Raw genomic sequence first — 13206 nt, forward strand, 5'->3', positions numbered from 1 at the left:
ATTACGCAATAATGGGGGAGAGATGAAATACCCATGATTTGAAATAAAAATACAATCATTAGTCAAAGTAAAATTGTATTCAAACCTCGAAATTAGTGCAGCTGTGAGTCTGGTGGCAATTTGTTAACTTTTTATTAGCCCGAAACCTCTATCATAAAAAGTAGAAAACTGTTACAGGATGGAAGCAACAATGCTTGTTTTTGGCTCCTCCTCACTGCTAATCACCGTAACTGGGCCTTCATCGCTGCCGCTTGCTGGAGTGCTGCCCCCCCCCCACAGCATCCCTGGGGCTCCCACTGCCGCCTGCACGGCCCGGCACGGCCTGAGATCCTCATCCCTGTTATCGCACAGATGGCCTTTACCCTGCTGGGCGGTCCTCCACCGGGCTTGGCTCCTCAGTGGGCCGTGCCGGTCGGGGGTTTTGACTGTGTCCTCCGCAAATCCTCACAAGCTTTGGCCTGTACAGCTACCGCCCGGGCTGAGCGGCCGCTGCCTCCCGGCCCTGACTGGAGTCTCCTCCTGCTGCCTGGCTGCCGCCCTCTCCCCCTGGGAGCCTGTACTCATCGCTGGCACTCGGAACGGGCCAGCCTTCCTGGGTCTGGGATCTGCCCTCCGCTGCATTGGAGCTGTCTTGCCAACCCAAGGGCCCTCCACCTTCTATCCTACCGGCCTTTCTGCCCAGAAGTCCTGCTGCCAGCCACATTTGCACTAGCTTCAGTCCTCCTCTTAAATCCGGTCTGCTCGCTCCTTCCTTACCGGGCCCTCCTGCTCGTTCTGCGCGGTGTTCCGGCGCCGCCCTCCCGGGTGGGCTCGGCGGGTCGCGGAGCATCCCGCCTGCACCGGCCTACCCTTTGCGCCTGACGACCGCCACCTCTCCAGGCGCCCATCCTCTGCCGCGGCCACTCTCACCGGCCCTCGCCTGTTTGCACACCATCCATCTGCCTTCCTACCCTCTCACATCTCTAGCTGACTTCGCCTGTGCTGTGCTGGGGCTCGTTGACTTTGCCCGTCTCTCCGGTTTCGCTGCTTCGTGTGCGCTGTGTGTCTCCCCTAGCTGCCGCTACCTTCCATCACGCGGTCAGCATAGGGGGAGACTACAGCACCCAGACTGCCCTCAGACTTCTGCCACACCTGAGGAGCATCATCGCGCCCGGAGGCGCAGAAAACACTGAGGCTCCCTCGGTGGAGCGGGGCTCACATCTCTAGCTGACTTCGCCTGTGCTGTGCTGGGGCTCGTTGACTTTGCCCGTCTCTCCGGTTTCGCTGCTTCGTGTGCGCTGTGTGTCTCCCCTAGCTGCCGCTACCTTCCATCACGCGGTCAGCGTAGGGGGAGACTACAGCTCCCAGACTGCCCTCCGACTTCTGCCACACCTGAGGAGCATCATCGCGCCCGGAGGCGCAGAAAACACTGAGGCTCCCTCGGTGGAGCGGGGCTGACATCTCTAGCTGACTTCGCCTGTGCTGTGCTGGGGCTCGTTGACTTTGCCCGTCTCTCCGGTTTCGCTGCTTCGTGTGCGCTGTGTGTCTCCCCTAGCTGCCTCTACCTTCCATCATGCGGTCAGCGTAGGGGGAGACTACAGCTCCCAGACTGCCCTCCGACTTCTGCCACACCTGAGGAGCATCATCGCGCCTGGAGGCGCAGAAAACACTGAGGCTTCCTCGGTGGAGCGGGGCTCACATCTCTAGCTGACTTTGCCTGTGCTGTGCTGGGGCTCGTTGACTTTGCCCGTCTCTCCGGTTTCGCTGCTTCGTGTGCGCTGTGTGTCTCCCCTAGCTGCCGCTACCTTCCATCACGCGGTCAGCGTAGGGGGAGACTACAGCTCCCAGACTGCCCTCCGACTTCTGCCACACCTGAGGAGCATCATCGCGCCCGTAGGCGCAGAAAACACTGAGGCTCCCTCCGCGTCGCGGGACGCACGCGGGCAGCGCCGGGCTAAGCCCCGGCAAAGGGCGGGCCGTCTAAGGCCGTCAAAGGACGACGAGGGACGGGACGGGCCACCCCCCTGACATTACTATCCGGTAGGACTGCCCTCCGGATTTGGTGTGACCATTCTTTGGACTTGTCAAAGACTTTATAGGAATTACCTACCTCTATACGTCTTTATATCTGGATATTCGCACTACAATCCCTGCTGACTAGTACTCCACCATGTCTACACAAATGGGAAAATCCCGCACTATACCTGTCAATACATCACATGGAACTGCTACTGGGACAATTGACCAATTTTTTAAGAGGGTAACAAATGTACTTGAAAAAGAAATAGCTGACACAGAGAAGCGTCTTTCACTAGATTTATTAACTGGGAAACGCTCCTCCCTGGGGTTACTAGCCCAAGCTGTTACTCCAGGGAGGACACACTTGGACTTAGTGCAGGGCCCCACTCCCCTAATAGGGGTAAGGGCGGAGGACGATGATGATATAACATCCAGCGCTAACACAAACGCTGTGCTTATTACAAATCCCTCCTCACCTTGTTCAAATACATCTGGATTATCAAATTCCCCCAAATTATTCTCAATCTCCCCATTGACCATAGTTCAGCATCATAGCGAAAAGAAAAAAAAAAGGAAAAGAAGGGGATCACCATCTGTGAGAAGCCAAACGAAAATACAAAAAATTAACCCCTCTGTTCCCCACACTACAAGATCTTCCAAGTCGGTAGGTCCCTCTCTCTCCTCGGAGATAAACGATTCGCCCACTATTTCTCATCTCTCAGGATCTTCAAATACCTTACATCTAGAAACAGATTTCATCAACAGATTAGAGGTGTTAATAAAATCCCTCCTACTCCCCTTGTTAGAGAGAACACAAATGATAAGTGCACATTTAGATAGCTTGGGCAGTCAAATAGAAGGGAATACTGCCGCCATGATAGAACTGCAAAGTGCTTATGCCAAAAACATTGGTAGTAACCACATAATATCTCCTATTCTGTCAATATCACAACCCTCGACAGGCACCGCGTCTGTAACAGCAGTTAGCACACAGGGGAAAAAAGCTCTGTTCAAAACAAATAAACCGACAACTAGTAAGGAGAAATCTTCTTCACTAGATAATAGTCAGGGAAACAGGGAGACCGTCCAGCCCAGCAATAAAAGGGAAGGGGATAAGAATGGACCCACTAAAAACCTTCCAGCAGATAAAATCTCTCAACCAGTAAATGAAGTAGTTGGGAACGAAAAGGGGAAGTTACCATCTACACAGTCACCTAGAGAAATAAAAAGAATAGTAGATTTACCGCCACAATCGGCCCCTTATACGATTATTATGGCTGGGGTACCAGAGCTTGTAAAGGGGGTCAGAGAGGATTATCATTCCTTAAAAAATAAAACCATCCATTGGCTCGAACTGAATAGACCATTACCTGCTGTTCTGCTTGGGTTCTCAGATCGGGTGGAACCCGCTCAACAGAGCCCTTCTAACCCAACCCAGAACGTTACCCCCTCCCTAGGGCCTTTTTACACCTAAATAACCACATATATATGTACCACCTAAGGACAGGGAATTCCTATTATATGTATATATCAAGACCTCACAGCCTCGCGGTCTCAGGCAGACCCAGAACTCCTACCCAGACGGCAGCCACACACAGTCTCGCGGTCTCAGGTAGACCCAGAATCTCCTACCCAGACGGCAGCAACACACAGTCTCGCGGTCTCAGGCAGACCCAGAATCTCCTACCCAGACGGCAGCAACACACAGTCTCGCGGTCTCAGGCAGACCCAGAATCTTCTACCCAGACGGCAGCAACACACAGTCTCGCGGTCTCAGGCAGACCCAGAATCTCCTACCCAGACGGCAGCAACACACAGTCTCGCGGTCTCAGGCAGACCCAGAATCTCCTACCCAGACGGCAGCAACACACAGTCTCGCGGTCTCAGGCAGACCCAGAATCTCCTACCAGACGGCAGCAACACACAGTCTCGCGGTCTCAGGCAGACCCAGAATCTCCTACCCAGACGGCAGCAACACACAGTCTCGCGGTCTCAGGCAGACCCAGAATCTCCTACCCAGACGGCAGCAACACACAGTCTCGCGGTCTCAGGCAGACCCAGAATCTCCTACCCAGACGGCAGCAACACACAGTCTCGCGGTCTCAGGCAGACCCAGAATCTCCTACCCAGACGGCAGCCTTAGCACGAGCTCATCCTATTATTACCGTAGTACACGACAGGGGAATCGGGATTACTATATATTCAGATCACACAAAGACTATTAGTTGAGCACAACCTGTTCTTTAGTTCGAGGGGCTTCTCTCTCCCTCATTCAGTTATCACTTACCTGATCAGGATTAACATCTGTTCATGTCAAGCTATATCTGACTAGAAGAATAGGCTATCCTCCTATACAAGGATACACAACACATGCTAACTCACGACAAGCTAAATACTTTATTTAAATGCCACATGCACATTCACAGAATACATTATATATACAACCTGCAAGGAAAGTAGAAGGTTAGATTACACACTTCAATAGAAAGGGGTCGACATCACCTTAGTCGTATGTAGCCTGTGCTCAATGGTCATCTAGGTTCCCTTCCCGTCTGTGCCTCGGCTTCGCCTGGAAGTCACACCTCCGCAGTCGCGGATCTACTCCCTTCTCCCTCTCCGAGTCACTGGAACCTCTTCCTCATCGGCTACTCTCTCCTCCTCCTTAAATTCAAGTTCGTCATCTGTCTTCCCTGGAATAAGTAGTAGCTTTTCTGCTAACGGCCAGATGCCGCCTATGGTCTAGAAGCAAGTGCCCATATCTAACTCAGACTTTCACTAATATAGAGGTGCATTCTCTCATGGAAATTTCCAGCTCGAAACCTGCCGCCCACCAAATTCCTGTACCTCCCCGTGCCAAGGACACGTTCCCAGCCGGCCGGCCTGATGTAGTGTCTTCGGCAGCGGAAAAAAATACACTCCTTCGATAAGGGCCGGCCTGAACCGGTTCTCTCCGAGCGAATAACACCTCATAACTAAAATATCACCCTTCGCCTAGAAATGTCCCAAGCTGCCGGAGCAGAAAGAAAGATGGAGTCTCTCCTGTCTGAGGCCTACCAGGCCTGAATTCAGCACGACTCCATGAAATACCCTCACTATAGGGCAGATTATCCTTAATGCTAACGAATCTATCCCCTAGGCTATGTATGTAGGCCCTGATCTATGGGTAGGAGCACGGGATCGTGTCAAAGTGTCTAATAAATAGGCCCTATTCACTACTCTAGTCCTTAGACTCGGATGGAAAGAGACTGAAGTCATATTGATCGCTCTACAACACCAGAAGGCCGGGAAAATCAAGCAGTACACCTGCCCATGTCAGTGGAGAAATTTTGTCCGTGAGACGAGCAATTTGGGTGGGTTCAAGACCCAAAGATAGAACTGGGGATGTGATAATTATAAACTTTAAAGATCACAGAGCAGTAAGGTGTATCGGAGACTGGTACGGAACAAGAGGAGGGGACACTATCTCCACCCATTACGTTAGTTATTTTTTTCCAAGAGACCCAACCTCATATTCAAAATCTATCCCAGTAAAAAACCTTTATCCGGACTGGAAGGAAGTGGGTCCCCGATTCCTACGCCAAAATGTGGATAACTATCGCCCTTATCCTCAGTTATATCGGGAGTTCCATAGTAACAACAATAACTTTCCCCCACATTATGGGTGTAACGTGCCCACCTATAATCGTTATTCAATGCTCTTTGGACTAGATGAAGTTGATTGGCTTAGATGGCAGTGGAGAGTCCCGCAAAGGCTGTCTCCTTCAGAGCCTTGCATAGTGCAGGACTCTGTAACTGCGGAAGGAGATGTCATCGGTAAAGCATTAGAAGACAGAGAGCAAGATGTATTGGGTGACCTACCATCTGTAAACGTAGAAGATACTCTCCTTTTGCAGGAACTTATAGACGACTCAGTACACAGGTTACCCATTGAAGACGAACTCTACCTGTTAGAAAACACACTAAATGGTACATTTAGTTTACCAAGAGTGGAAGGCCAACTGACCACAAAAAACACCTCTCAAGAGGGAGTAGACCCGATTGAAAGAACTGATGTAACCCAGAAAAGTTTAAGAATACAATTTTTATTCTGGAACATTGCAGGGCTTAATAGAAAAATCACAAATGGGAGCATTCTAAACTATGTACAAGAACACCACGTGATTTGTTTACAGGAGACATGGGCAACAACCGAGCTACATTTAATAGGGTATAAAACCTTTTTTACTCCAACAAAAGCCATCTCGCATGGCAGACCCAAAGGTGGGTTGGTGACTTACATAGCGAATACTATATTGGGCCTAGAGATTACACCCCTTGCACTAGAACCAAACTACCAGGTACTAAAACTAACATTTGAGGAAAAAAAAATCTTTCTTGTTGTAAATTTATACGATAATCTGATAGAAACTGATAGATTAAATATATTAGGGGCTCTCCGTAAGAAACTCGTAACTTGGTCTAAACAGAAAAAAACTCAGGACCCCCCAAGTATCATATGGGGGTGTGATTTCAACCATCACCCATGTAGTAGAAGTAACACTAACCTCTGCGGGGTCGTGGATGAAACAGATGGTCAAATAACCCATTTCAGTCACTCAAACGTGGGAAACTTCTTAAATGAAACCATGTCTGAATTAGGCCTCGTAATATTAAATACGCCAAAATCTTCTAATGGCCAGCTGGAACCAACCTATCTGGGAAGGGGCTGTGAGTCGACAATTGACTACATATTGGTCACAGCCACATTAGGAAATAAGGTTGGAAATTTTAGTATTCTTATAAATACCCTAAGTGACCATGCTGCCCTGGCCATAGTTTTATTCCTGGATCAAGGTCAGCTCCCGCCCTTGCTTATAAATTCCATCCTAGCCCAACACAAAATATATCTTAAAAAAATAAACGGCTATACCCTAGGGTGGGGTAAGATAGACCCCGCAGATCTAACAAAAAGGGTGGTCCGTGCGACATACGAGGCTATAGTAAAATGCTTAGATACCAACACGGGGGAGCAGGAGGTTTTGGATAATTTCAGGGAAATTTTAGACAAGGTAAAGGAGTTGCTAACCAAAAAATGTAAAGGAAATGGGGGGGGTAAAAGAGGGTGGTTTGACCACAATTGCTCTATGGCACATAAAAAATTAAAGCGAGCCCTGTCAAAAGTTCCTAGAGATCAGGACGAGATTAGGAGGCTAAGAAGAACTTACACTTCAGTATGTAAGGGCAGGAAACAAGAACTGAAACAGGCATTATGGGATCAACTCCATGAGAGTTCCCTGACCAGAAATAGCGACGCCTTTTGGAAACTGGTTAAGACTCCATTCCTGCAAGATAATAGTAATCACCCATCGGTTGATGTGGCAATTGATGGCCCGGCGTGGGTAAACCACTTCTCAAAAATCTTTGCCAAACCTCCAGAAATCGAACCTATAGAAGGTAATGTTAGGAGCACCCAGCCCAAATCTTTCCCAATCTCAATAGATCTCACACTAATTGAAATCATCAACGCAGTCAAATCAAGTAAAAGTGGGAAAGCCCCTGGCCCGGATGGTGTGCCAGTGGACTTTTTCAAATCTAATCTAGAATTGTGGGCTCCCATTCTAAAAAGGGTATTCGACGCAGTAATGAAGTGCGGCCTAATTAAATCCTGGACACAATCAACCATGGTCCCTATTTTCAAGAAGGGAGATAGGGAGGATGCTTCTTGCTATCGTCCAATCTCGCTCCTGGACTCTCTGGGGAAGGTACTGGGCAGAGTGGTTCTCCAGCGACTCCAGGAGTGGGTGGACGATGACAAGGTCCTCTCTGATATCCAGTTTGGCTTCAGGGAGGGCTTTGGGACAATTGAGCAGGCCCTAAATTTGTCCCTAATTATGGGGAAATATGTTTCTGCAAAGCAGGGCAGATTATACATGGTTTATGTTGATCTGTCCGCGGCTTTTGACTGCGTCTCTCACTCAAAATTATGGACAATTCTCAGCAAAATGGGTGTAGACCTGGTCCTAGTAACTTTCCTTCATGAATTATATATGAATGCCTCTGCCAGGGTACGGTTTGGGGTCCGGGGAGAACTCTCGAATTCATTTGCAGTAGAGTGTGGTGTCAGGCAGGGTTGTGTCCTGGCCCCCTTTCTCTTTTCATTATATACAAATGGTCTTGAGACGGAGATGCTACTGGGGGCCCAGGACCTCCCTTGAGTTGGAGAACGCTTGATACCAGCGCTCTTATACGCGGATGATGCCGTGATACTTGCACGTACACCACGAGAATTACAAAAAGCAACTGAACGGTACGCAAGTTTCATGGGCAAATTAGACCTTCGAATAAACATAAAAAAAACGTTTGTTATGGTGGCAGGGCAGGGTAGAAAAAGGGGGAAGAATATCTATCTAGATAAGGAAAGGCTAGAACCAACGGATCAATACCCATATCTTGGCGTAATGATGGACGCGAAGCTAAATTGGAAACCAGCCATTGAGGCTCGTAAACACCACCTTCTGAGGGCAAATGCTGCCCTAATAAAATTTTCACAAAAATTGGGTAAGAGACCACCTGTAGAGCCTCTCCGTATTTACAAAGCGAAGTGTCTCTCGACAGCACTCTACGGAGCAGGCCTCTGGGGACATAAAAATACTAATTCCCTCCAGGTGGCAGAAAACAACTTCCTGAGATTTCTCTTGGCGGTTCCAAAACAAGTCTCCACCTTCGCATCCCATACTGAATTGGGGATTCCCCATATTGAGGACCTTGCAAAAATTGAACCACTTTTACTGTGGTACCGCATTTGGACTTCGACTAAAAATACCCACTGTCAGATTGTATGTCATTGGACCACGTGGGGAAGATCGACTGGCTGATGTATATAAAACATTTTTTATTTGACCTAGGATTGGGTAAATATTACCTGACACCAGAACTTATTTCTGAAATACCCAAGAAAGAACTAAAAATAAGGGCACTGTCCCACGTCGAAGAATTACGTATGTGCGCAGAGGTCTGGAAACCATCGGTTCGCCACTCTATGCTAGTGATGACAACTCTGGATATCGAACCATACTTAACGTATGTCCAGTCGCAGTTTGAGCGGTTCTTATTGACCAGATTCAGGCTAAACATCTTCCATAGGATAGTAGCCTTCCCTTCTAAAAACACTTGGGAGAAACATTTGCCGGTGTGCCCATGCGATGAAATAGCAGAGCAATCTACAATGCATACTATTTTGTTCTGCAAATACTATATTTCACACCGCAAACTTTGGTTAGTTCCTGTGTAGTTTCAGAAGGTGTCGGCCAGCCATGTCACGGTTGCAATTCCTGGACTCTGAATTTGTTTGCAAATGTGTTAGTACTTTTCTCAAATGTATTTTTTAGCACAGGAAAAATCTTGAGGACGTATAGTCGGTTATGTGAGGTCAAATGGTAGAACATATTTCCAAATTGTATTAATAACAAATCTGTTTTTTTTTTTTTTTTTTTTTTTGGTGAAAATTTTTAACCAAATCCATTTTATGGATTACTTATTAGACGGAGTATTGTAATTATAAGATACCAAATGTTGTTTTGGGTATATCCCCCAAAGCATCCTAATAATGCAGTTGGGGGTTATCTTTTTCTTCCGCTTTTTTCTGCATAGCGACACTATCTGATCATTTTTTGCGCTTGAGGCTATGCATGTACATCCTATTATATTACAATATGCAAACACAAATGACTTTTTGATTCTCCCCTTCCCAAAAGATCGTTATTTTGCATACATTCTAAACGTTGTGCCTTTATGAGAGCATTTTAAATCTCGTATTTTTTAATTCATATGACTTTTATTGTATAATTGATGAAATGCAATATTGTACTTGCTTTTATGGTTTGAAACCAACTCACCGAATAAAGCTCATTTATTATTATTATGCTCAGTTGACTTAGATACATCTTGAGGAGTCAATTGTGTTGCCAGTAAGTGATATCAGATTAGTCAGGTAAATTGAATGTTAGTGGGGAATCTGGGCCTGAGTGCATCTGGTCGGTGAGGTGGGTAGTGTGAATAGGTTTATTCAAGGATTGTGACTTGTAGTTGTGAACGTCTTGTACTACACATGCATAGTGGTGTGGGTTTACATCTGAGCAAATGGTTGACATCTGCTTGCAGTAAATAGTATAGGAATGCGCCATGGTGTTTGTGAATGGATGGTTGTTGGTTTTTCTAATCTCCAAGGATATATATGCCTGACTTGCCACGGATATCCTCCATTTGGATGGATATCCTACAGACGAATAAATGTCGGAGAGCTTCGAAGATGAGATCCTTAAGTGACTCTAGCAATCAGTAGCCGGTTGTGGGTGGACATAAATGTCTAAATTAGTTATAACTGCATGTGGGCAAATGGAATGGGGAAGTGCGGCTATGGTTTGGGTCGTATTCTCTCATTTGTGAGTATATATAAGTTTGTGGATAGCTGCCTGGAAAATTGCACAAGTCCCCATAGTGACTTCAGAGTGTCTCATTAAAGAACCCCTTTGTGTTTACAGCTCACAAACAACGTTGAAAATTACATTTCCCAGTATGAAACCCAAACAACTACAAACAACGGATCAGTCATCCTTTATTTACCAAAGGTAAGTGTAGCGCGTGCCTACGCCCTGTTTTTATAGTCTATGGAGCTAGAAGACTGCTGCATGTTCTTTTTGTGTGTTTTCTTTTCATTTTAATCAGGATTGGTGTTGGTGTACCTGGTGTAATTCTCTGGATCATAATTACTACAAATTACTCATAATTATGCGTAATTACATGAAAATAGTAATCCAGCATTTAGCGTTATTTTCTCAGTGCAAAATGAACCCTTTTGTCCAAAATGGGACAGATGATACATTTTGCGGTAAGAAAATAACACAAAAGGCCACAGGACACGGACACCAGTAGCCAGCCGCTGCTCGCTTTCTCTTAGCTCGTTATTCTTGTGCTCCTGCAGTAGGATTTTTGCCCCAAATGACTCTTAATTACTCAAACTGGCATAATATTCAACTTTTGGTAATTTAATGGAAATGATTGAGCTCCCTAATCTGCTATGTTATGGTCTTCCTTCCACTCTCAGATTTCTAGTGCCTTGAGTCCCTTTGGTCTCTTTGAATGACTTCTAGGGTTAGGGCAATGACCTCAGAGTAAGAAGTTACCTAGTACTTAAATTGTAAAATAATAAGGGGTAGATTTCTGAACGTGTCAAGCTGTGCAGGGCAGCAAGTCACCTTGCTGAGCTGCACTGCGTGACAGGGAAAGGACAGGAATGCGCCATATTTAAGTCATCAGGGTGCATTCATGCCTCTTCCTCTGCACTGGCACCCTTTTGACAGCCTCGCGCCTATGCAGGCATCATGGTACAAGGGTGCCTCCATTGCATGCAGGATTGGTTTTGTGCAGGAAGGGGCACCTCTATCTATGTGTGCTGCAGAATGCAGCAAACATAGAAAGAGGAAGTGTTAGAAATGAGGGGGCTCTGGTTGACGCAGGTGTGAACCCACAACAAGCAGGGACCCCTTACTTCTCGTCAGGGCGAAGGATGACTCCCCAGAATAACCCCTGCTCACCCTCTAGGTGCGTGGCGCGAGCAGTCTAGGCTAAGTCTCAGGCGTACACGGTTAAGCAAATGCAATTACACATACAGTAAACCCCTTGCATGCACCACAAACGGACACCAATCAGGAAGTATATAAAAATAAGCTTTTATGTAGATTCAGCAGATTCAAATACAAGGCCCAGTAACGTTGAACTGATGGGGCCACAATTCTTGGAAATACGGTAAAGTTCTCTTTGTTTTACGGAAAGTTCTTTAGGCGGGCACAAGGTAACTGTAGGCCTCCGCGCACTTCGTGCGGAGGCAGCGCCCAGGAAGCACACAGCAGATGACAGGGAAATAAGAACGTTGCGGACCCTGGAACCGATGCGAGCTCGTGGTCGAGTTCGTGAGTACAGTACCTTGTTTCTTGACGCAAAGGCGGGTGCGGGATTTCAGCGGCCCTTCGACAGAAGGGCGAGGCGGCGTCCGAGGCTCCCACACTTCACGATGGGGGTCTGATCTTCAGGCTCACGACAAGAGCGGGGTGTTGCAGGTGGCGGGTGAACAAAGCGGGGCAGCCGGGCACGCAGATACGTCCGGGCCGTCCGAGGCTTGGAGATGCTCACATACGCCGATTCCGGCGGGAGGGTGAAGGTGCGCAGCGAGCCTCCGACGAGCGAGGTGACAGGGGCAGCCCAGCACAGCGTAGGGGGAGCGGCTCAGATCGAGCGAGGCTCTTCCCAAGGCGGGGGCGGCTAAGCAGTCCTGGTCACGGCTCAAGGAGGGACTGGGGCACGAGGGTCACAGCTCCGGCGAGGGAAAGGACACCACAGTCCAGCAGCAGGCGAGTGAAGATCAGGTAGAGCCCAATGGTCCTGGGGCTCAGTTCAGGGGGCAAGCTCAGTTCCAAGCCCTTGGAGATCGTTTTGGAAAAGCACAAGTCTTGAAAGTAAAAGTAAAGTAAAAGTCTTCAGCAACAGTTTCTCTTCTCCCCTTTGGCAGCAAGGTCACCACTGCAGGCCAATCCCCCAGGATAGGGACAGTCTTCCTCCTACAGCTTTCCCGGTGCCTCCTCCTCAGGCAGAGATTCTTCTTGGTCAAAAGCGGATCTAGTTTCTCAGGAGCAGGGCTCCTACATTTATACAGCAAATCTTTTGTTCTCCCAGGCCAGGGGGGCCCTTGCCTAGTTCAGTCCGGTTTCTGAGCACTTTGTTTACGCGATGCAGGCTTCTTCTTTCAGAGTGCTGGGCAGAGTTCTCAGACGCTCCACAGGGGGCGGAGCCAGCACTGAGGGGTCAGAGCACTGTCCTATTCAGAGCCTAGGAGCACTCCTCCCACCCATCTACCTGTCGATCGTCCTATTCACCACCAGGCTACCTAGCCCTGCCCATCTGGGTTCCCCAGCCTTGTCACTCACACCAGCCAGACATCAGATACACATCACGCAGAGGCGGCTGAAATGTTTAGGCAAGCAAAGGCCAGCTTTCTAAAAGCGACATTTGCAAACCCGGAATATTAAAATAAACCTTGCGAAAAGATGTACCTTATTATTCCGAGTTCAGGCATACTAAACTCGATCTTCTACCAAGTTCCCTGGGTCGGTTAGGATCGTAGGGTGTAACAATCCAGGCCGCCCATACTGGCCTATGAGAACAGGGTAGCCTTGC

At 47.9% G+C, this 13206-nt stretch overlaps 2 protein-coding genes across 16 annotated transcripts in view; one reads left to right on the forward strand and one right to left on the reverse strand.

Annotated features, from left to right (window-relative positions):
* LOC146833112 (complement C3-like) overlaps positions 1-13206 on the forward strand; it is a 1368049-nt gene that overhangs the window by 1195912 nt on the left and 158931 nt on the right. Inside the window, exon 35 of the mRNA XM_085600736.1 lies at positions 10518-10604. Coding sequence (XP_085456862.1) covers positions 10518-10604 — 87 coding nt within the window. The remainder of the gene's footprint in view (positions 1-10517; positions 10605-13206) is intronic.
* Positions 1-13206, reverse strand: part of LOC146833113 (uncharacterized) — a 787180-nt gene that overhangs the window by 496340 nt on the left and 277634 nt on the right. The window lies entirely within an intron of this gene.

This window comes from Triturus cristatus, chromosome 4_2 (genome assembly GCF_964204655.1).
Source record: "Triturus cristatus chromosome 4_2, aTriCri1.1, whole genome shotgun sequence".
Taxonomy (NCBI): Eukaryota; Metazoa; Chordata; class Amphibia; order Caudata; family Salamandridae; genus Triturus; species Triturus cristatus.